Below are 25,181 nucleotides of genomic sequence, written 5' to 3'. Positions count from 1 at the left end.
CGCGGAAAAAAAAATTTTTTTTAGGGAGGCGTAGTCGCATAAAGTTTGGAAACCGCTGCTTTACGGGGAAATAAAAATAATAATTCTTTGATTTTTTTTCGATCTTAGTGTGTATCTTCGTAAGTCAAAACATCTTAAGTCGAGGACTACCTGTATGTGATTGTTGATGATCTAATTTTAGGTCAATCTCGAAAATTTATTTAAATTGTGCATGTTCTGTTTTAACTTCCAATATTTTATTTTAATATTAATATAATTATTATAATTTTATTTTGATACTTGAATTTAATTTTAATATAATAATAATAGTTTTAATTTTGATATTTAATTTCAATTTTTAAATTTAATTTTTATTTTGATATTTTGTACGCTACTGGTTTTAAAAGTTGGCATGTGGGCCGTTCGTTGGCTTGGTGCGTACGCATAATAGGCGTAACATTTCTGTTGTGTTTTGCCAACTGCTCAAAAGTCACATTTCACCCTCACCCTCTCTCTGTACATATGAAATGCAAAATGTTAAAAATTATTATTAATTAGGTTTTTGCATTAGTTAATTAACTTTATTCGTGTCTTCCCTCATCTTACCGTTCACATAAATTTACCCATTTTTTGAAATTGCAACGGAATAGTATAAGAGCCTTCCAGATGCTCTAAAAAAGAATATTCTCGAAAATTCTCGAGAATATTCCCTGAATATTCTCCAAAAGATTATTACCGAGAATTTTACAACACTAGTTGCGGCGTTAAGATTCAGGCCTACTTTAGATTATTTATGATGATTTGCTTATAAAATTGTAATGTTATTGTTATTAAGTACGCAGGTTCAAAGGGAAGCCGCTCTGTAACCAAGTGGCCATCATCGTACATACACATGTATCAGATGGTTTCGTATATAATCCAATAATAAACCAGACGCGAGCGATAAAGCTTAATTTACCTAATCTAAACATTAGAGTGGGACCCTCGTCAGCTTCCACGAGTTTCTTATTTCTTTTTTCCTTCACCGCGGGTGCATTTTTAAGTGTACCGAGACCGGCGAGATAACTGTACACGGGGGTAAATAAGAAGTTATTTCCAAAGTCGTTAACATTATTTATCGCAGTGGCGCGTGAGGAGGAAGCCCCCGAATAATGAAGTCCAAATAAAATACTGTTGAGGCAGTAAAATCCGTGGTAATATGACCGATAAATTAGCCGAAGACTAGAACGAGCATATATATCATCAATTCCAGCTCGGCTCTGTCCAATTAAATTAATGCATTGTTTGGACAAGACGAGATGCGACTAAATCAGCAGGGGCATTGGACCTAACGTGACGGCTCAGTATTCGATTCATAATGAGGTCGAAATTTTTTTTCTCAAATTTCTATAGTCGCTGAATAGGTTTGTCATGTCTTAATCGGTGGTCATATTCTGATTTGATCAAAGTTTAAATATATAATAAATACATAATTCTGGTTTTTCCCTTATCTTTGATTTCTATTCATTTTAGGAAATTATATACACAATACTGGATAAACTGTATTTCATAGAACATGAACACTCGCCTTTACAGATCGCTTCAAAGTGACGAGTGCACTTAAACAATCAATTAATATACATGAGCATTTTTTATACAATGCGAATTCAGTAATTGGATTATTAGTCACATTGCGGTGGTCACAAAGACAATTTTTGCTATGAAAACCGCGAATGCGGAATATTTGGCACTCGAATTTTCGTTAGTATGATGGACTTTTCGGCTTTCAGATGTTCCGTTATAGAGATTTTAGTGACTTTTGTGACCAATGATCACCGAACCGGCGAATTCATACAAACATCCACAAAAGCAAGAGATATAGAAAGGAGAAGCCAATTTTACAGAAACCGTTTCAATGAAAATCAGAAAAATTAGCAAACTCCGATAAGAAACGATCGACCTGGAGACACAAACAAAGGTCTGGTCAGCAGCGGGATTCGAACCCGTGACCACCCTGCTCGAAAGCATAATATGCTGACCACTAGTCCACGCCGCTGGTTAAACCTGATGGTTAAACCTGTATCATACTATTCAGCATTGCATGGCGACAGCATGGCACAGTAGCGCACGGAAAAGATTTATTATATTCTTACTATACCGCAGTACATGTTTCGGCACGTTCAGATTTGTTTTGGCCGAGTGCAAAGAAATATGGGCTTACATATACATTACAGAGATCGACGATATGGCGAAATATTGCTTGCGTCGTATCGTCGAGTCAATATTGTCACAATATGACGTTTCTGAAAATATTCATATGCGCACTTTCGTTAGTACGCGTGCACTCGCCACTATAACGTCACGTCGTGCGTGAATACTTTGACAGTGACCAAAGAAAACCGGGTTTGCTTAATACGTTGCGGTGACATCTACTGCTGTATAATACGAATAGATCATATCGACTACTGTTGTTTCGTGTACTCCACATACATATGTACATATTACGGAACATATAAATGTGTCCATATGGTAGAACTTACTAAAGAATACTTTTCGTACTGCTGTGTACGTGCTGTTGCCAGTCTGTGCTGTGCCAACAGCCAAATGGAGCTTATTACAAGCTTTTTATTAGCTTCACATCGATCAAATCTTAGGCTTGAGAAGTTTGAATATTTTATTTTTATTTAATCAATCATGCTCGAACGCGACGAGTGTGATATACAGATTAGAATTATTAATTATATATAGATAATTATTAATTATACATTTATATTAAACACGATATCTATGGTCAAACATTGTACAGAAAAAAATTCTAATTCTAAAAATAAAAAATCGATACAGAATGAACAAACTTTGCAGCATTTATACAAATCAGATGTTGAATAAATTGAATTTTTCCGAGAGAGATAGCTAATTTGTTGGAACCCTTTTAATGAAATATTAAGATAAATTAACAAACTGATAGGAAACGATCGATCATGGAGTCACATATCCAAGATCTAGCCAGTGGCAAACGCCAGGGATAGAACCCGTGACTAAAAAATTGAAAGCATTACATGCTAAGCATAGATCTATATCTTCATAGGTGCTAAAAAGGTTTAATGATGTTAATGATCCTAATAAATCACGTATTTGTTTCCATAAAAAATTCTCCCAACTTAATCTATACCTATATTATGCAACTCATTCTAATAGATATTGAGATAATAAATATCCATCAATATTTCTATTGAATGTATGCATGTGTGACAATGAACTTAACATATGTACATATTATGTTATTTCAATGAGTTTGACGTAGTGATATATTTATATTGTAAATTTCTGAACTTCAGAACTTCGGTGTTTAAATCGGGACGATGAAGACATAGCTTATCCAGAATATTGAAATAAAATACAAGGAATGAAACTATGTATGTAGTATATCTGGGGGACAAAGTTATGTTTGAGTAAAGCGCGTGCCTACAGCATTTTATTTGTATCGTTTGTAGCTCGAAAAGCATTCTCGAACAATCGAAAAATCCCGGAAAGAAGCGATTCGTAGTTCTGAGATATTTCTCTTATTGTGACAAAACTCGAAACGTGTCGGAATGCAGTGCCACGTTTCGCCGAAAGAATCAATAATGGCTCTCAAATAGTCGACACAAACATTATACGAGTCGACGGGATGTGCATTGGCAGGGCTACCTTACCTGTAAAAGCTCAAAATTTAAGAAATTTTAAAAATTGCTGGTTTGAAATTGATGTAAGAAAAAATGTTATCGGTAGGAAAAGCTAGGAGACTTCTGTAGGTCTATTTCCGAGCAAATGAGATAAGCACTCTATGATTTGATTAGGATGTTGAAAATCTTGACTAAATATTGAATAAGGAGTGAAACATTTTTTTATTTCTCAAACAGGAAAAGTTTTATACAGCTCGAGATATTTACATATATAAACGTACAATACATAAAAGCAACAGCGTAGTTCTCTGGAAGAGCTATTGTTTACCAGTAGAGAGGTCGTGGGTTTAAGTCCCGGCCAAATAAACTGCTGGCAAGATCTTGTTAGTTATTTAAACACAGATCGACCGTCTTCTGCTAGTATTTTTCGATTTATCTTGTCTATTTTATTTAAACATACATACATTATATGGTCAACATTGTACGTAAGTATTACTCATGGCTAATTACAAACATTGATCATCAAACATTACAATTATCATGGAGACATCTATGGACAAATGTTTGCAGCATTTAAATGTAACAAGTTATAGGATGCTGTAAATTCAAATTTTTGCGAGAACTAGAACAGGATAGCCAATTTTTTGGAACCGTTTCCAATGAAATCAGATAAATTGGCAAACTGTGAAAGGAAACGAATGGAGTCACATATTCACATATCCTTGGAGTCACATATTCAAGATTTGGCCAGCATCAATGCCAGGAATAGAAGTCATGACTACACAATCGAAAGCATTACATGTTAACCACTGTATGTAGCTTAATTGTTGCAACGGATCCAATAAATACATATGCTACCTACATATTTATTTATTTGTCACTGCAATATATGAAATTTTTAATACTTATTATAAACAAAAAATAGTCGAACCATATGTATCGCCTTGGGATTATGCCTTTCGTACCACCTCGATAGAAATGTTTGTAATAATAAAACTAAGAGTACGTGTATAGGAGTTGTCTTTGAATAAAAGGATTATCAAGAGTAAAGAACCCTCTACTTGAGGTAAAATGTGTATACATATATAATGTAAATATTGATTAATTGATATGGAAACCAAGTAAACAGATAACGTTTATCCAACGTAGTCATCTCTCTATCAATTCTAGCTAACAATTTAAAGTAAATTTATTGCAAAGGGCCAATTCAATATTATGTCGATTGAATATTATGTATACTGTCATCAAACTATGCATAGTAGGCAAAATTTCAATAAAATTGATTAAAGGGGGTTAAAAATTGATTTGAACCAAACAAACTGGAAAGTTATGTGTTTTAAAATCCCACATGTAAAAATTTGCTCTTCCAAAATTACCAAAATATATATATATATATATATATATATATATATATATATATATATATATATATATATGTATATATATATATATATATATATATGTATATATATATATATATATATATATATATATATATATATATATATATATATATATATATATATATATATATATATATAAATATATAGAAGTCGTATTTATTTGAAAAGATTATCGAAAGTAAAGAAGCCTTATTTGAGATTTAAGTAGGGATTTATCTAAACGGTAAATATAAATAGGATTTTGGGAGAAAAAGTTGAAAGGCTAGAACTAACATTCTGCAAGAACTTAAATATACATACATATTCCCCCGGTATACTCAATATTAGATAACTAGTGTTGTACCCGATGACATCTCATCGCATGGGTGTTGGCATATTAAGTTATTAAATAAAAAAAATAAAAGAAATGTGTCGTCGCTCATGTGTTCGAAGTTTTTTTAAATATCTTTTAAATATATTTATATTTAATTGCTTAATACGAAAAAAAAGATAAAAATTACCTACCTACCTATGTACACTGTAAACAATATAAACACCAATAGAAAAATTTATTTATTATTTAAATGAATTATCAATAGATGGCGGTACATTCTCTGCCAAGAGGAAACATTAGTAGCGATCAGTACATATAGAAGCTTTTTTCTTTTGTTATTGTATTCATATATACGTTTTGGCATTGGTTTAGTTGTGACGTACATATGTATGTATGTCGAATCGAAACGACTATTATAGTACGGCTAGCGTTATCTCAGACAGACAGACACACAAACAGAATAGCGATATTATATGTATATATGATGATATTAAAGAAAACGAAGAAGATATAGTAAAAAGTAATACTTAACATTTGAAACTTAAAACAAGTATTTTAGTGTTTCAAAGAGTACGCATGGTAGCCCTACATATGTACATATAGCAGAAGGTGCAGAACAAGAGCAGCTCTTTGTCACATCACAATACACACCGCCAGCCAATTCCACACGTCCAATAGAAGTTTGAGTCGAACTCTGAGTTGAGCCAGACTTAAAAATGAGTCATTCGACTACAATGCCGGAACGAGCGTTCCGTTTGGTGCATTTGTGTGTTGCGGTCACCTGTGCTCGGCGATAATTCACGCGGTGGCTCCACTCCGGCTGCCATGTCGCATTGCGCCACATCACACCACCAGTTTGCACCAGAAGAATGGTACAGAATCATCACATATCATATAAAACACGTATGCATAACATGTCGCATTGAACCAAAGCCAGTTGAAGAGATCTGGATACGTGTGCATTTGGATTAAGCATTATGTACTTTTGTATTGTCAAAAGTGGTGTATGGAGGCGAAATTTGGAGGCTAGATAATATTTCAACACAGTTGGTATGATAATTTAAAGTGACAATGGATGAGATATGAAAGTGGTTGGAAAATTGAAGAAATATGGACGGGGTATTGAATATAGGCTACATGAGCGTTGAACTAACTAAGAATAAATGGATATAAATAAAACCTAATTGAGAAATCACCAATTCCCTCCGTAAACTTTGATCATGGGTATGGCAAAGTGCTCAATCTGCCATAGCGAGAGGGGGCCGAAAAATGAAAAAACTATCAGAACAGTGTGGACAAATGCGACAGTGTGGACGATAGACGTCACCGTGAACGAAGATGCAGTATTTTCAAACGTGTCTATTACGATTATTTTTCACCATCGTTATGGTGGACGTCACTTCCACTTATATTGATAACCAAACCGAGCGAAATGGCAATGTTTGAAAACGATCGGATATGAACCCAAACTTCGTCACACGACAAAATCGATTCCGAACTAAGAAGAGGTTAGTAATAATAGTAATCGTAAGGCGAAGTAAGAAGAGGTATGTAAAAAATGAGACGAGACATAATAGAAATACGGCTTGTCCAATAAAACTGAGTAACTAAAAAAACATACCGGAGCGAAAATTAGCCAAATAAGTGAAATATTACGGAAAATAAAAATAAGCATATTTTTTACTTTTAGTATTAAATAATTAATCATAAGTATTTCAAAGCAATAAAAAATCTCAATCAATAGAAAAAACATCTGATTATTGATTCCAATACTCACTTTTGGCACAACAATACTATATTTCGAATTAAAGACTGCAAAAGCCAAAAATCTGTAAAAATTACACATCTTTTAAAACGCTCATATCTCTTCAACGAGAGAAAGTCAACAATCATTGTCATTGTCAAAATCAAAATCATTGTCATTGTCAAAATCAAAATCATTGTCATTGTCAAAATCAAAATCATTGTCATATTCGAATTTAGTGGGTCAAACTTGTAAAGATTAATGTTTCCTCTCCGGTAACTAAAAAACGTGATTTTTTTTCAACTTTTATTTGTTGCTGAGTGTAATTAATGGATCATTGTTGATGATGATTAATACCAAAATCAGACTTGGAAATTCAATGTTCAAGTAAAGGTCTATTCATACTGGCACAGTACAGACCGGGAACTGCACGTTTGGTAAATTCTACATATATGGACACATTCATATGTTCCGCAATACGTATTTGGCATAGATGTAAAAGCAGTAGCCGACAAAATCTATTCATATTATACAGCAGTACATGCCACCGTAACGTATCGAACAAAACCGGTTTAAGGTCTATTCATAACTCGTCTGTATGAACCGACAACTGCACCAATCCTGCAAGTACGGACAATATTCTTTTGTAATTCTATATGGACGCATCTGAATGCGTGAATGCGCATGCCCGAATGGAGTATGAATGTGTCCATATAAAATTTACCAAAGAATACAGTCCGTACTTGCAGGATTGGTGCAGTTGCCGGTTCGTACCGATCAGGTATTAAAAGACCTTTAACTGGCCCATATGGAAATATTCACGCATGACGTGACGTCATGCTAGCGAGGGCGCGCGTACTAACGAAAATGCGTATGGCCTTATGAATATTTTCAGAAACATAATATTGTGACAATATTGACTCGACGATAAACGCAAGCAATATTGCGCCGACTTGTCGCACTCTCTATGTAAATGCAAGCTGATTTTGCCTTGCACTCGGCCAAAGCTTGTCTGAACGTGCGCTACTGTATAGTATGAATAGAAGTAGTCTTTTCCGCGCACGTCTGTGCCGGGCTGTTGGCTTGCAGTGCTGTATATGTAGTATGAATAGATTTCAAAGCATATCATTTTGATAAAGACGAGATGATTTTAAGACATATGTATGTATGTATGTAAGTAAGTAGGACTGTTCGTACACACGTTTTATTTTATTTTATTAATTGAAAAATCAACAGACAGGATGTACATAGATATGTATAAAAAAAACAAATAGTAAATAAATAATATATGTAACATCCGAGTCCAATAATAGATTTTTACAAAAATGAAAAAGATAAATATGAGGAAAACAAATTAAAAAGTAAAGAATAAAGGCATGACAAAATATGTAGAGCATTGCATAATTAAACTATAGTATTAAAATATTTGGAAAAGGTTATAAAATAGAATATAAGAAGAAATTGAAATTTACAAATATAAAACAAATGAAAAAGGTAAATAAAAAATAAACAAATGAAAAGGAAAAGAATGAAAGCTATAATATGATTAAATAGCACATTACATAACTAAACTAAAGTATAAAAATATTGGAAATATTGGAAAAATAGAATAGGAGAAGAAATGAATCAATCGGTCAAGATTCTCTTGATGTTAGACATGCATTGATGTAGGGAAATACCAAAAATAGATCAACCTCATTCAGCTCTCCGTTAAACATACGATAAACGCGCTGCAGATAAAAATATTTTTGGGAATTAGTATTGAAAGGATCAAGTGAAAAGAGTGCAACGCGTCTAGAGTACCGAACTGGGATTCTGAAATTAACCTTATTCAGTAAATCAGAACAATCAAGGAAACCATTTATGAGCTTAAAGAAGAATATAGCATCAGTATGTCGTCGCCTGACAGAAAGATTGTTAAAAGAAAGGATTTTTAAAATGTCGGAAACAGTACACAAACATACACGTTTTAATATATACTAATATATGTACTTTTACTTATGTAAGTACCACTTTTAATTTACTCAAATCAAATTATTTAGGAAAAAGTTAGATGTATTATGTAATGCCGAGTACGAATTTAAGTTAATTATGAATTAAATCTATTTGTGTGATATTTACAAAAAGCATTGAACGCGTCTATGGTAAACCTATTGCATAGAAGTCCTTGCAGTTATTATAAGCCGGAGCTGCATAATTCATAACGCAAAACTATGTAGTCCTGAGTCACCAACTAGTATACATATTCATACATATGTGGAATCACAAAATTTTGCGTTCGCATTCATCTTTTGAAGTTCGGAAACCGCATAGCGAAGATACCGTAGAATAGTATTCCATAGAGTAGACGATTGTGAATGGAAAAGAATTTGTCCAAAGGAGAAGCATCGCAGACATGCTCGGTACATGTTGTGTATTCTGATTCATGTGTACTGTTCCGACTTTTGTAATGACGTGTGGCAAACAGTCTTATTAACTGATTGTCGATTGGCATTATTGACGAGTTGGCATTAGTGTCGGCCCAAGCGGAAATACGCGACGGTCGACAGAGTCACCGAGTAGACGGCGTACGGACAGCTTGTGTTCCGTACGCTCCGCTGGCCCACCACGTGCAAATTTTACATTTCAATAAACTACATCAAACCATTATCGAAGTCTTTTCCATGATGGTCACTTCGAACCGGACACCAGTAACCTAGGCCACAACACCAAACGGACAAACCAATAGGAAAAAACGTGGTCGAGAAAAAATGGATGTCAATTAAGAAATCGGTATCGTTCCTTTGTTACTATCCATACCTTTCCAATACTAATAACATGTTTGCTTCTATTTCAGCAATATATTGATTGATGTACAGAGGTACATGACCGCGTGATTGACGCAGAAAATATATAAATAAAAACATAACCTACAAAGACGCATGGGACACAGAGGTAATCCAAAATTATCGGAACGATCACATAAACATCGTAAAGGATATTCAAGTAAGTGAATGTATTCAATCTCAGGCAATCTGTTCAAAAGGCAATCATGTGGGTAGGTCAGTTTTTAAAATATGTTTTAAAGTATAACAATTAATTAACGCGATTGTATAAAATAATATCGCGCTACGAAGGAAGGTTTCATCGGTCGCATCGAATTTCGTATTAAAAGTGTAAAATCAGATGTAGTGTAAAATTAGCAAAGCACGTGGAGAATTATACTTGTAGCCCCAAAGTGGCTTAAACCAAGTACATACCGGTATATTCATATCGGTAGATCTTTGTTTCTTAATGTGTGTAGAAACACCCTCCCCCCCCCCCCCTTCCACGATAAATGTGGAATTATACTTGTAGCCCCAAAGTGGCTTAAACCAAGTACATACCGGTATATTCATATCGGTAGATCTTTGTTTCTTAATGTGTGTAGAAACACCCTCCTCCCCCCCCCCCCCTTCCACGATAAATGTGGAATTATACTTGTAGCCCCAAAGTGGCTTAAACCAAGTACATACCGGTATATGCATATCGGTAGATCTTTGTTTCTTAATGTGTGTAGAAACACCCTCCCCCCCCCCCCTTCCACGATAAATGTGGAATTACACTTGTAGCCCCAAAGTGGATTAAATCAAGTACATACCGGCATATTCATACATCGGTAGATCTCTTTGTTTCATAATGTGTGATGAAACAGTGGTGATTTAAAATAAATCACAAGACTTGTAGCCCCAAAGTGGTTTAAATCAAGCACCCACCAATTTAGGGTTGTTATTTCTTCCAAAATATGTTGGATAGATTCTGGTGATAATAGTTAAAGTAGAATATTAAGATTCACGGTGAATCATTGAATATTATTACCTTATCTCTACGAATAGTTCAATTGACAGCTATAGTAGAGAACAACTGTATTTATGAGACGAAATAGTGCAACTTTCTGAAACAAATGTCAAGTGCTGAAAACGAGGAAATAGAAGCTTCGACTTCCAAGTCGCATAAAGGTCGAAATCCAACTAGGGACGTAGAACCTATTAGAGACAGGTCAAGCTCTAGAATACATCAGACTCGAAGTCAGACTCAATCGATAGAAATATTAGCGAAGGAAAATAAAGTAGAAGTCATAATGACGTCAATAGAATTAAGGTATTCAGGCGCGGTACAAAGACTAAAAGGAAAAATAGATAAATCCTCCGAATTAGATGAAGGACAGTATCAAACCATTAAAGAAGCATACGATTATGTCCGAAAACTCCATTACGAGTATTTAGATAACCTTACAGACATACCGAAAGCGGCCAAAATAGACGAAGAGTACGATGCAATTACAATAACAGTTAAAAATCTTAAAGCAGCATTAGATTGCCAATCCTTTCAAGATAGTAAACTAAAGGTAGAGCAAGCAACAATTAAATTTGCTAGAGATAAGTTACCGACGTTAACCATTCCCACATTTCAGGGAGATCCATCTGAATGGCAATCGTTTCAACAAGCTTTTAAGAATATAATAGGAAACAAAACGGAATATTCGAATGTCACGAAATTGCAATATTTGCATCAATCCTTAATCGGTCCCGCTTTGGCAGCTGTATCAGGTTTAGATATTAGCTCAGACAATTACGAAATAGCTTGGAGTATTTTAGACAAGCAATATAATTTACCAAGACTTAATCTCAAAACTAGGATTAATTCACTTTGTGACTTAAAATTAATCACAAGAGAATCACATATCGAATTGAGAAATCTATTGAATCAGGTAACAGTGTGTATTAAAAACATTGAATCGTTGGGTTACGCGAGAGAAATTTTAGATCCATGGGTAACATGTTTAGTTCTAAGGAAATTACCTTTTAATATAGTAAGAGACTGGGAAATATCGCTGGTTAGCAGAGAAATGCCACCATATGAAAGTTTAGAGACATTCTTGCAGAATAGATGTAATGTATTACAATCTACTGCATCTGTAACTACGGTGAAGGAATTCCCTCATAGTCGTCAAAGAATCATGAGAACTCATGTCGCGAACAAAAACCCATCAAGTAAGGTAAACGCATGCGCATTCTGTCGAAATAATCATTTCATAGGCAAATGTGATAAATTCAAAGCAAAATCCAGTATGGAAAGAAATGAATTCGTTAAATCTAATAACATGTGTTTTAAATGTTTAAATTCATCGCATAAGATAACAAATTGCAAGTCTAACTATAATTGCTTAAGGTGCAAACAAAACCATCACACTTTGTTGCATCAGGACGATACATTTAGTTCCAATAATACGGGAAGGAAGTCAATTAATGCTCATTCTACTCATTTCTCTCAAAGGGAGATAATTTTACCGACGGTACAAGTAGACATTATAACGTCCAATGGAACGGTCGTTAAGGGTCGCACATTATTAGATTCCGGCTCACAAGTCAACTATGTTACCACATCTTTCGCTAAGAAGAATAACTTCAAATTAGAGAAAATCTCTCAAAAAATTGTAGGTATCGCTAATCAAGAAAGTAGCATTCGTCACATCACCAAGGTGACCATAAGGTCTTCAACCACTAATTACTCAACCAAAGTGTTGTGTTTGGTATTACCAGAAATTACTGGCGAAATTCCAACTGTGAAACTGGATCAACAGTTAATTTCAATACCAGCGGGAATCAAGTTATCAGATCCCCTTTGGAATAAACCGACGCCAATCGATTTATTGCTCGGCGCCGAGATTTGCGTTCATGCTATGAAAGCAGGAACCATCCAGTTAGGAAAAGGTATGCCTATCTTAAAGGATACCGAATTCGGATGGACAATAGTTGGTCCATATCCCGAAGTAAATAATGCTCCAGGGAAGAGCCACATAGGCTTAAGTCAATTAGACAGTCACATTCAAAACTTTTGGATGATAGACCAGGTTCCTATGGTAAAACATCAATCTCTTGAGGAGAAAAGATGTGAGGAACATTTCCAAGCACACACATCACGAGATAAAAACGGTAGATTTTGTGTAGCTTTACCATATAAAAATTCCCCGGTAGTATTAGGAAGTTCATTGCACATTGCGGAGAAAAGACACAAAACTTTGGAAAGACGTTTTTTAGCCAATAATAATTTAAAAATGGAATACAATAAAGTTTTAGAAGAGTATATAAATTCAGGACATATGTCAGAGTGTGAACCTCCGGAGGCACATGAGGTTCATTGTTATTCACCTCATCACGTCGTAGTTAAGGAGTCTAGCCTTACCACTAAATATCGTGTAGTTTTTGATGCGTCCGCAAAGACAACGTCCAATATCTCACTAAATAATATTTTGATGGTGGGACCTAGTGTCCAATCAGATTTGTTAAGTTTACTACTCAACTTTCGACTCCATAAATACGTGATTACTGCGGATATTAAGCAGATGTACCGACAGATTCAAATAGCAGAGAAAAATAAAAATGTACAATTAAATCATAATTCGTTATGGTGGGACGGCCCTAGTTGGTTGAAATTAGATGAATCACGATGGCCTCGAAGACCTCCTGAGATCACAATAGATCTTCCAGAGAGAAGGGTAGTCACTAACGCTACCCTTGTGAGGGAAAATAATTGGATAGATAAACATTCTCATCTTCCAAGACTCCTTCGAGTTTTATCATATGTTCGTCGGCCACTAAGGAATAAACAATTAAACGTTAAAGAAAATAACGAACCGTCCGCTTTAGAATTAAAAGATGCTTTAAATAATTTGATAAGGTTATCGCAAATGGAATCATTTCCATTGGAATATCGTTTGCTGAGCAAGGGACATCCAATTCCCAGTAGCAGTAAATTAGCTAAATTGTCCCCTCTATTCCACGAGAATTTAATTTGTGTTGGAAGTAGACTTCCTCTGGGAACAACTCTATCAACGTCACCCATTATCTTGTCAAATAAGCATAAACTTACACACATGATTGTCCGAGATGCGCACTTGAAATATATTCACTTGGGTACTCAAGCCTTACTGTCGTTATTGCGGCAGACCTATTGGCCATTGGCCGGACATAATACTGTCAAAGGAGTGGTGCGTTCATGTGTCATTTGTTTCAGAAATAAACCACTGTCACACAATAGATTAATGGGATTACTCCCGCTTGAACGTACCACTGCGAATTTTCCTTTCAGTCATGTGGGGATAGATTTCGCAGGACCTTTTCCTGTGAAGAGTGGTTGCAATAAGAATTCTAAGATAATTAAGGGTTACGTTTGTGTCTTTGTATGTTTTTCCAGTAAGGCAGTTCACTTGGAACTTGTCGGAGACTTAACGAGTTCAAATTTCTTAAATTGTTTAAGAAGATTCGTAGCCAGACGTGGCAGGCCCAATACGATATATTCCGACAATGCTACTAATTTTGTCGGTGCAAGTCGTGAACTCGTTAATTTAGTAAAATTAATTTACGAACGTCCTCATGAGGAGAAGCTACTACGGTATGTAGCCTCCGAAGGGATTCGTTGGAAGTTTAACCCGCCAAGGGCGCCTCACATGGGAGGGCTGTGGGAAGCAGCGGTTAAATCCATGAAGATTCATTTAAACAAGGTGTTAAAGGCCACCACCTTAAATTTCGAATCATTTTGTACGGTATTGACTCAAATAGAAGCTTGCATGAATTCCCGTCCTCTTAGTCCCTTGTCTTCGGATCCACTAGACCTTTTACCCCTCACACCTGGACATTTCTTAATTGGCAGATCCTTACTCGCTCTTCCAATGGAGGTTAAATATAACACTAATGTCCATGCCAATCTGCTTCAGATACAATTGACCACAGCAGCATTTTGGAAACGTTGGTCGGCGGAATATTTACATTCTTTGCAGTTACGACACAAATGGAAGAAGGACTCGAGCAACAATCTGAGTGTGGGTCAAATGGTCCTGTTAAAGGAGGAACACATGCTGCCAACCCGATGGGTCTTGGGTCGAGTCACTAAATTGTATCCCGGACCAGATGGCAGAGTTCGAGTCGTCGACGTCTTTACTGCCAGCGGAGAGTTTCGTCGGTCCAGTCATCTAGTGGCGCCATTGCCGATTCTACCACAAGGACCACTTGACAGGAAGGAAGATCAGCAAGAGGGAGGAGAAACAGCAGCTTCAATTCCGTCAACTTCGGTAGCTTAGTTTAACCCGAAGACACTACCCCCAACTCATATTACTTATTAGATGTAATCATGAGTTTAAATCATTCAATGTTAATAGTAGTACTCCGTAATTCACTTTAATTGTGTTGTGTGTATAATTTAAGCTATTTTCATTTTAACATTCGGCAGTATATATCTCCGAATTTAATCTAATCATTTTGTCTTTATAATATAAGACTTGTCTCATGTCATCACTCGGAAGGATTATATCCGAGTTTAAAATAAACTGTTCAAATTTGACAGTTAAAATTAGATTCATGATTTGTTAATGTTAGTCTCCAAGCCACACTTAATGGAGCATCTTAAATTATTTCATGTCTACTTAATTATAACCTGCCGGGAGTCATCCGCAGGTCTTATGTTTCTTGTTATGAAACCATAAGTTAACTCTTACTGTTTATAGTATTTATGTGAATCATAGAATAAGTAAATATTATAATACTGAACATTTCGATGTTTAACGTAGAGACATCTATAATCATAGTTCGCCTTCATTTCCTGCTTGTAGGAATGAATGAATGACTTTCCAATTTACTTTTAATTTAGCAATGTTTGTGCTACTTGTTGATGAAATCAAGTTAACTTAGGAGCATTACACTCACTAATCAAGTTTAGTTGATCGGTAATAGCTGATCTGTCTTGACAACTGTAACAGTGTCAACATTGTATTGTCTAAGTTAACATCAAGATGAGGAATGCTTAAGTTTTAAACCATATACAGTCCACTCTCTCTTCTTTAAAGTAAACTTATCTTGTAATGCTTATTCACAGCTTCAAAGGAGATTTCAAAAATTTTAATGTAAATAGAAACAACATTCACCAGAGGTATACCTATAAGTTGAAATATTACTGAACCAATAAATTGATTTTATCCTCACACTGGATGAGGCAAAGGTTTCATTATTCACCCTCTATTTAATTATTTTAAGAGCTATGATTTATTGTAAACGACTCGTCAGTAATGCTGTAACTCTGTAGAATAACTGTATTGTTCAACAGTTTTCCTATGTGGGACTATGTTCCGACTTTTGTAATGACGTGTGGCAAACAGTCTTATTAACTGATTGTCGATTGGCATTATTGACGAGTTGGCATTAGTGTCGGCCCAAGCGGAAATACGCGACGGTCGACAGAGTTCGAGCAGACGGCGTACGGACAACTTGTGTTCCGTACGCTCCGCTGAACCACCACGTGCAAATTTTACATTTCAATAAACTACATCAAACCATTATCGAAGTCTTTTCCATGTACTAAAATACCGAACACTTGGATCAACTACAGACACCACACAGTACAATTGAACACAGCAGTGCGTACAAGTACCTATATAAATATATATATGAATAGTTAAAGAAGACTACAGTGCACAGTGGTAAACGTTTATTGAGTGCAACGGCCAATATTGATTTTTATGTATGTACGTAGTAACAATAGATGAAGTTTTGTGATCATGCGAAAATTTGAATTCGAGATTTTGACTGATTTGTACTCAAAATTGATCACTGTTTTCATGATCTAGAAAAATATGTGTGTCTGTGTATTTTGGGGATTTTTTGAACACCGTTAGTTCTATCGGACTGAAACTTGGCATTGGTTACTAAAATGCTCATCAATTTTTTTCAAAATTTTAAGTTGAACGCAAATGGCTCCTACAATTATAGGTGTCCTCTTTTTTTTAAGTTTTTGAATTAAATTATATTCCAAACCGCTCAACGGATCAGACTGAAACTTACTTACATATACAAGAAATTATAAATTTTATACATTAATATTTTTTGTAATTTTTACCTCAACCGGAAGTAGTACTTTTACTCTAGAGAATCGAGGTTTTTTTTATGTTTTTTTTAGAAAACTTTGAATTTATTGAACTAAAATTTCATATCTAAAAGTATAAGCTTAAAAACAAGTTATATATAAAATTTTGTGAACACCCGTAAGCCGGAAGTGGTAGTTTTCTCTTGTTCGATTTTTCTTCCACTATTTTTTTTGACCCTTTAAGTATATGTGCTCTTCAGGAGAAAATTCAAGTATAATCCTTGTATCAATGTGATGAAAATAATAAAAAATCAGTTAATTTTATAAACCGGAAGTGGGATTTTTTCAACTTCGTGTGGTCAAAAATGTTGTGACCGTATGACTTTTTAAACATCACTGAACGTATCAAGCTGAAATTTTATATTAATGCGAGATTAGTTCCGTTAGCCAAAAATACCTCTAATTGTGAACAATTTTATCTAGATGAATTTCTATACATAGCATTAAATCCAGCAGTATGGCTCGGTGGTTGCGTTTATGCTTAGCATCGAGAGGCTAACGAGTTCAATTTATCAGAGTTTGCAAATTTATCTGATTTCATTGTTGAAACGGTTCCTCCATCAAATTAGCAAAATTCATCCTACCAGCTATGTCACAAATATCTGAATTTGATTTATGTACAATATGTAAAAATGTATCTACAAGTCTTAATCCATAGATGTCTCTATGGATTAATTAATTAATTAATTAATTGTTAATTTCGTGTCATTCAGCCTCTCGAAATACAGAGATTTATGTTAAAAAAATGCTGCAATGTTTGTCATTAATTGTCTAGGAAGGTGCATTGGGGTCAACCTGTTTTGTAAAATAAAAATATAGGGCGACCACTGTGCATCACACGGCTTGCTGGGTCATTGATACCGCATTCACGATCCGTTCGTGGTTTATACGCACATCAAATGTACATATGTTTACGAGTATTTTTTTATTTCATTCACAGTCACAAATTCCTGATGCAGTTATAATTATTCGTTTCCCGAGTTTCCCGTCGGTTTGTTCCGTGTGCTTCGAATTATCCAGTCAGTGGCGGCACGTGTCGACAGCGAACACTTCTTTCAGTTCCGGCGCACTGATGATGATGACCAGCTGCCGGTCGAGTTTCGTCCAGCATCCGTCCAGTGGATTAATCATTAATGGATTCATGAGTTTCAAGAGCACTCTCCTGCATGTAATGCGATATGCCAATTATTTTTCACTTGGTAAAGTAATCAATTTAAATTACATACACATATATAATATTATATCCCCTTCTGGATATATTCCCAAATAATTTCCAGATATGATGAACGTACATTTGGATACGTATTGTATTATATGTGAGTAATTACCGTCGGATATATTTCAGTGCTTAACCTTCGAGGAAATCGTCAAACGTTTGCCGTTTTTGTACATAAGGCAATATACGTAGATAAAGTAGCACTATGATTGTCATCATCTCGCAGTTCGTTACACAAAAGGCTATTGAGTATGTGGAAACCAATTTCCTCGGCTGGTTCTCATTTCCCGTTTAATTGTGTCTGGAAAAACCAACTGATATATATATACATATATATATATATAGAGCCTTCGTATTATATACGCAGGCTCTATATATGTACATACATATATCATATGAAAAGATGTTGACACGTGTAACACATAATATACGCGTCATGTTTCGTATTAATTAATTCCATTATCTGTTGGGAGCATTTTAGAAAGATGATGAGATTTTAATATGTTTAATAATGTGCTTTTTTGTAAAGCTCGGTTACTCGCTTTTTCTCTAATCTACCCGTCAGACACAAACGTCGTGCGATTTTGGGAAAAATCAAATTTTCCCAGAAAACTTGGAACGCGAAACGTGACTGGGCATAATGCGGAGCTTTTTTACGACATGAAAGCTTAAGCCGATATTTAGGAGTATACGTGGAGCTTCAAATTACTCATGAATATTTCATATGTATGAACAGTATCGGAAAAGTCGAATTTTTAAATTAAATTATAGCATTGTTCCGCATGAAAATATTGAATGTGACTTTTCTCGTAGATTATATGTACATAAGTGTACATGTACTTTTATTGATTTTAATTATTATACATGTACTTTTATTGACTGCCGTTATATTAACGAAGAGACAAATTAAACTCTTAATATTAGGCCACCGGCCCAAAATACGCTCACTTGCGTATTTCAAATCGTTGAACGTGAAAATCTATTTTAAAGTGAATTTCATAATTTTTTATTTATATGTATATAACATATGTTACAGTGAAAATATATTTTCACCAATTCAAGCAGTGAAAATGTATCAAACAATGAATTTACAACGTTTAACTACATATATAAATTTAACCCTAACAACCCAATCTTAAATGAATAGGGCCAACCCTTACTTAACCTAACCTATCCTAACCCTTAAATAATACCAACCCTAAAAATCTAATGTTAAATGAATAAAACCAACCCTGAAATTGTGACTGGTTATGATTTCAATGAAACGCCAGTGACAATATATTTTCACTTGAAATATAATTTCACTGTGACATATACATATATAATTTTGCGAAAGGCGGCATTGCGGATGGACCCAATTATATATTTTCCCATGATGCCGTTATCGGGTTGCCCTTGAACGAAATCTATGGTATTAAACGTGTACAAATTTACATATATAAATTTCATAGATTAATTTTTAAATCATATTAAAATAGTGGTGACTAAGTGGGTATGATGATCTCTTTGATACTTTATCAACGGTAAACGGATTATTTCGCACATTGCAATCGTGCACACAACAATCGTTGCTACTATCTCGAATACGGAATATTTGGCACTCGAGTTCTCGTTAGTATGATAGACTTTTCGGGTGCCAGGTGTTCTGTTGTAGAGATTTTAATGGCTTTTGCGAGACTGTACTGAATAATCACTGAATATTTATAAACATACGGTTAGCTATTGATAAAGTAGGCAAATGTTTCCGAAATGGCGCTAGAGGAATTTAATCATTTAAAAATTTCCCCAGCATCATCTGTCGGATCGACGTGATGACAGCAAGCGATTGAGATCCAGTTCTCGTCACCCCCAAACAACTTCAAATGTTTCGTATTTGATCAGTTTATTCAATTAATTTTTTCACACTATCTCGTATGTTATTTATTTATACTTGGGAAAAGCGGCAAAGCCGATGGATACGATTGTATATTTTTTCCAAGATGACGTTATCGGGTTGCCACTGAGTGACATGTGTGGCACTTAACTTGAACATATGTGCGTAAATTTTAAAATAGTGGTGACATAGTGGTTAGAATGATTTTTGCCAGTTTAATGAGGAACTGTTTCAAAAATGAAACCAGATAAATTGGTAAGGACACATGATGTCCCATACCACGCAGTGTGTTTTCACCCTTATCGCTTGTTGTGTACGGCTCGTTTATACGCTGAGCCCTTTTTGGCGCGAATGCGAGATCTTGGGATTAGTGATGGTGAACCAGCGATCCACGAGCACCAATTACCTAATCATCACGTTACAATATCTGAGATAACGCTCGCCGTACTATAATAGTCGTTTTGATTCGACATACATGTATACGTAAGCTAGACAGCTTCCAACAAAACGACGTACGAATGTAATACGAATAATAACAAAATAAAAGAGGTTATATATAAATATATATGTATATACAGAGGTGTGACACAATGGTTTTTTTTTTATTAAATAACTTAATATGCCAAGACCCATGCGATGATATATCATCGGGTACAACACTAGTTACATATAAACATGCTATTGGACTTCAATTTATTTTTCTTAATTGTGGTGATGAAAAATAGAGCGTTGAAGATGCAGTAATAAATGTGTTTAAAAACTTACATGCTAAAACACATAATAAAAGTCAAAAACTGTCGAACAGTGTAATCGACATGTGATTAAGGACGATTGAATTTAATTAAAAATGCGCTCGTCGCGACCGGATTTTTTTGAGTAAATTACACTGCAATTTATAACATTATAATATAATGCAAGTTCAAGAACCTGATCATTACATGCAAGTGAGTTATCTCCGCATCGGATCGCAGCCGTCTTTTCCTTTGAATCATTGAAAATATTCGAACATAATTAAAAAGAAACATATCGACGTGTCATATAACATAACAACGTAACGTGTTTTATTTTTTCGCTCGTTAAATAGACGACTTCGAAGACGTGGGAGTATCTATTGAATTGCGTGGGTATCGAAGATTTACTATTCCATTATACACTGCTATTATGTACGTATAACCCCTGTAATTTACGATGGACAGTTTGGTGGATGTAAAAGTTCGCAACTCACCCAATAAACTGAGACTGGCTACCCAGGAAGCTTCTTGGTCCGTGACCGTGAACGGATGATGATCTGATGATGCATTTCCCTGAAGCGATGCTATGGCTGGTGAACTGTAACCTTTGCCCAGGCCACCTGCCAAAGGTCCCAGAGATACTGCCAGTGCTGCTAAAACCTATAATTACAAAATGATTATATATACTGGCATATGTATGTATGAATCTATATATATTTAGGTGCATGCGATTGATTGTTTCGGGCCATTTATATAAAACAATATAGCTGTTGAAGTGTTCAGACTTCAAAGGCGGACACTTTCTTAATTAAATTTTGGAACGTGTCGTTAAACAATGATTAATTTCGTATAATCGTATTGTCGATCGTAAAAGTGTTTCTTAATGAATGCTTTTGAAATGTTCCGTTTCAATTTTTACTTTTTATATCATACAAATTAAAATTTTAGCCATAAATAGCTCAACGAATCGTTTTGGTTGTAAATTTTGAGTTATTCAATCAAAATTTGAAAAACATACTTATTTTATTTATTATATGTAGAATTATTTTCCATTTTATGTATGTATATATATATTGGTTATAAATATTTGTATATTTTTTAGGTCTTTGGTTAGTAGTTTTGCCAGTAAATACATACATATGCAGTGGTTTCACCCCATTTTTGGAACAACGGGTTTCCAATTTTTTTTCAATAAAATAATTTTGAAAATCTACATATATGTATATATACATTTTTTTCGTCAAAGGCACTTTTAAATGAAAGTTCATTAAATTTTGTTAAGATTTGTCTGATTTTTGATAAAAAGAATACGAATCTTTAGATTAAATAACGGGTTTCTGGAAACTTTTGATTTTTAACAACGGGTTTCCGGAAACCCATGGAAACCATTAGGGTGACACCACTGTACATATTACATATGTATGTATGTAGATGGTCAAATTATGTTGCAATCGCTGACTGCTTGACTATTGTCTTTTTGTCGAAAAATACATAAACAATAAACGATTAAAGGTTCAAAAACATAGAATCGTAAGAAGCACGTGTATGTCACGATCCTTGGCAAAACTCACCATCTGGAGTGTTTTCGGTGATATTTTATCCTTGTAAACATATCACCTTCGGTGATCGATAACGGTGATTCTCTTTTACTAACTTGTCAAAGATCGTAAGAATTAATAATGACACAAAGATAATACTTTTACGAAGATACGCCTATCGCCACTGGAGTCCACGTACGCGTCCCGTGCCGTACTTTTGAGTCTATACTTACTGGTTTGGTGATTATTTAGCAAAAAGCGATCTCGCGCACATCACTAAACACTCGATCGGGGAACATTTGGCACCCAAAAACTCCATCAATCGAAAGCTACACATGCGAAATATTGTAATAACGAGAACTCGAGTGCCAGATACTCCGTGATCGAAAGTTTAGTGACGTGCGCGAAATCGCTTTTTGCGGAATAATCCGTTTGCCATTCGCACGTATTTTTATTAATGTAGTTTTGCACATGCAAAAAAACACTGGCATGCCTAGTCCCGGAGTGTTTTCGGTGACATTTTACCTTGTATTGACATATGTGTGACAATAATCGATAACGGTGATTCTCATATTTGAAGAAGTGTATGAGAAACGGAATAATCTATTTACCATTATTACCATAAAGGTGCCGACACACAGAGTGGTATTCAGCACGTGTTTTTTTTTTTTTGGTAATTTTGCAAGCTGGCATGCCTAGTCTATACTGTAGCATATAGAGTTATATAAAAGTTATTGATCATTATATGTATATAGTTATACAAATTAAATCGAGACAATCTGTATTGGGTTTTTATTCAGTTATTTCAATCATTCTTATGGTTGATAAGACTTTGATATTCTTTAATTTAAATCGCCTGTCATGCCTCAAAGCTTACTTGTATGCTATTTTTAGAAATATTTTTTAAATGGAATGATTTAATCAATCTTGATAAGCCTCATTTATATTCTGAATACAAAAGAATATTACATCCGAAGTTTAACAAACGAAAATTTGACTTTTTTTCAAGAAATTTATTGAAAAGAAGACTTTATATAAAACTCCCATGTTAATTAGATTACTTCATAATTAATATGTCAAATTAATTCTTAAATTATCGTAAATGTCGTATAAACACAAAATTAATTGCCGTATTGCTATTTATAACTCACTATATATACATATATATTGTGTATAAGCATGTTATTTTAATACCGGAACACGAAAATTTAATTAAATCAAAAACAACAACATGTAAGCAAGCCGAAAATTTCTTATGTAATGTATGTACATAAGTGTGCAAATATTTAACGTTGAACGACCAAACAAAATCCTATTTTTGACATATTCGCGGAAAATTTTTGAGAAATCCCCACATAAAACAAGTCACGCAAATATTGTTGAAATGAATTCGCAAAATCCACTCAATATACATATATTATGTATACGTGTGCTCACAATGGGATTCAAAGGAAATATAAACTTATCTGTTGATAGCGATTTTATAGCGAAACGCATTAACATATCAAATTATGTATATTACACGTGGATATGCATATGTATGTCACAACACGACGTGTCTACTTTAATTCATAAAATGTGAGATTTCACTTTATGTGTGTGTATACGAGGAATAGAGAGTCATACGAAGTCTGCATTTGATTCGCGTCATTCATGCATATGTGTTTATTTTGAGAAAATTAATTCAACATGTGTTTTTATTTGACGTGAGTAACGAGGAAAAGGTTAAAAATAATTGCAATAACTCGGTCACGGTTTGTTTTGCTCGCAACGATATTATCTCATTTCGCGTAATGTCAACTATTACTGGACGGTGACCTTTTGCACTTGACTTGACAATTCGACGAATTTTACTTTTGCTCTTGAATCGTACGCCGGGGTTTCGATCTGTGCGAATTGGATGTGATCTTTCGGGGAAAACTCGCAGACGAAACGCGGGAAATCGCCATGAAAAAGCGAACGATGCGAATACGAGAAACGGCTTTGCAAAAATAAAAAGAAAGGCAGAAAGTAAATACGAAAAGACAAGGGCAACGAACTGTAGCATCTAGCCAAAAATGCGAATGCCGGTTTGCCAAAGTTCTTTTTAGAATATGAACGTAATGAAAATTGTTAGAGCGTAGATTTCCAAACGTTGAAAAAAAAATGTTATTTTGATTTTATTACACATTATGTAATATCGAAATAGCTTAGATGAAGTCTGAATTAAATATTTCATTTCTAAAACTTCTGTCGTGCTAATAATGTATACTGATTTATGTTTTGATTTATTTAAATACTAATATTTGAATTACTACATTATACAAGCGAGTAAAATTAAAAAAAAAAAAATCATACATACATACAGTAGAATGATTAGAAATGAGGTTATCGTCTCAATAACAATAAAAATGGCAATAGTAACGCAAAAATGAGCAACGCTCATACGATTGTGAGCATTTGTAATTTTGTCATGTGATTTTAGGATCAAAATTGAAAAATTGCATGTAGAAAACATCATTTGATTTACATACATGATACCTCGACTTTTCCGCTCGGTCAATAAGCGCCTCGACATAGCCGCGCGCCGACAATACAACCCCAGCAAAAAGCGCTCGGTGATAAAACCACGCCAGAATATATGAAAAAATGAAATATCAATTGCTACTTCAACTTTAAGTCTTAAGTTGAAAAAAACTAACTCTTCCAAACTTTTATTTGCACATATTCTGGCGCGGTTTTGTCGCCGCGTGGTAATGCCGGCGCGGTTATGTCAGGGCGCTTATTGACCGAGCGGTTTTGACTGGACACCACGTACATACACAGCC

At 34.7% G+C, this 25,181-nt stretch overlaps 2 protein-coding genes across 6 annotated transcripts in view; one reads left to right on the top strand and one right to left on the bottom strand.

The window, feature by feature from the left end:
- The window catches only part of LOC143916266 (facilitated trehalose transporter Tret1-like), a 32,291-nt gene extending 10,801 nt beyond the window's left edge, over positions 1 to 21,490 (bottom strand). The window contains exon 1 of the mRNA XM_077437302.1: positions 21,331 to 21,490. The gene's annotated coding sequence lies outside the window, so the exon portion shown is untranslated. The remainder of the gene's footprint in view (positions 1 to 21,330) is intronic.
- Positions 9,579 to 16,452, top strand: LOC143916338 (uncharacterized). 5 transcript variants are annotated; one of them, XM_077437373.1, is made up of 3 exons: positions 9,579 to 10,068; positions 14,755 to 14,779; positions 14,882 to 16,452. In XM_077437373.1, exons 2-3 carry the CDS (start codon positions 14,774 to 14,776, stop codon positions 15,179 to 15,181), a joined length of 306 nt encoding a protein of 101 aa, XP_077293499.1. In that variant the 5' UTR covers positions 9,579 to 10,068; positions 14,755 to 14,773; the 3' UTR covers positions 15,182 to 16,452. The 5 variants fall into 5 exon arrangements, with proteins under 5 accessions (XP_077293499.1, XP_077293509.1, XP_077293518.1 ...); XM_077437383.1 differs by having other exon boundaries at positions 9,596 to 10,017; XM_077437392.1 differs by having other exon boundaries at positions 9,611 to 9,855; positions 14,882 to 16,448.
- Positions 21,491 to 25,181: the final 3,691 nt, after the last annotated feature.

The sequence above is a fragment of the Arctopsyche grandis genome, chromosome 1, assembly GCF_051622035.1.
Source record: "Arctopsyche grandis isolate Sample6627 chromosome 1, ASM5162203v2, whole genome shotgun sequence".
NCBI classification, from domain to species: Eukaryota; Metazoa; Arthropoda; class Insecta; order Trichoptera; family Hydropsychidae; genus Arctopsyche; species Arctopsyche grandis.
The sequence above is the reverse complement of the archived record's forward strand: the minus strand, read 5'-3'. Positions and strand labels throughout refer to the sequence as shown.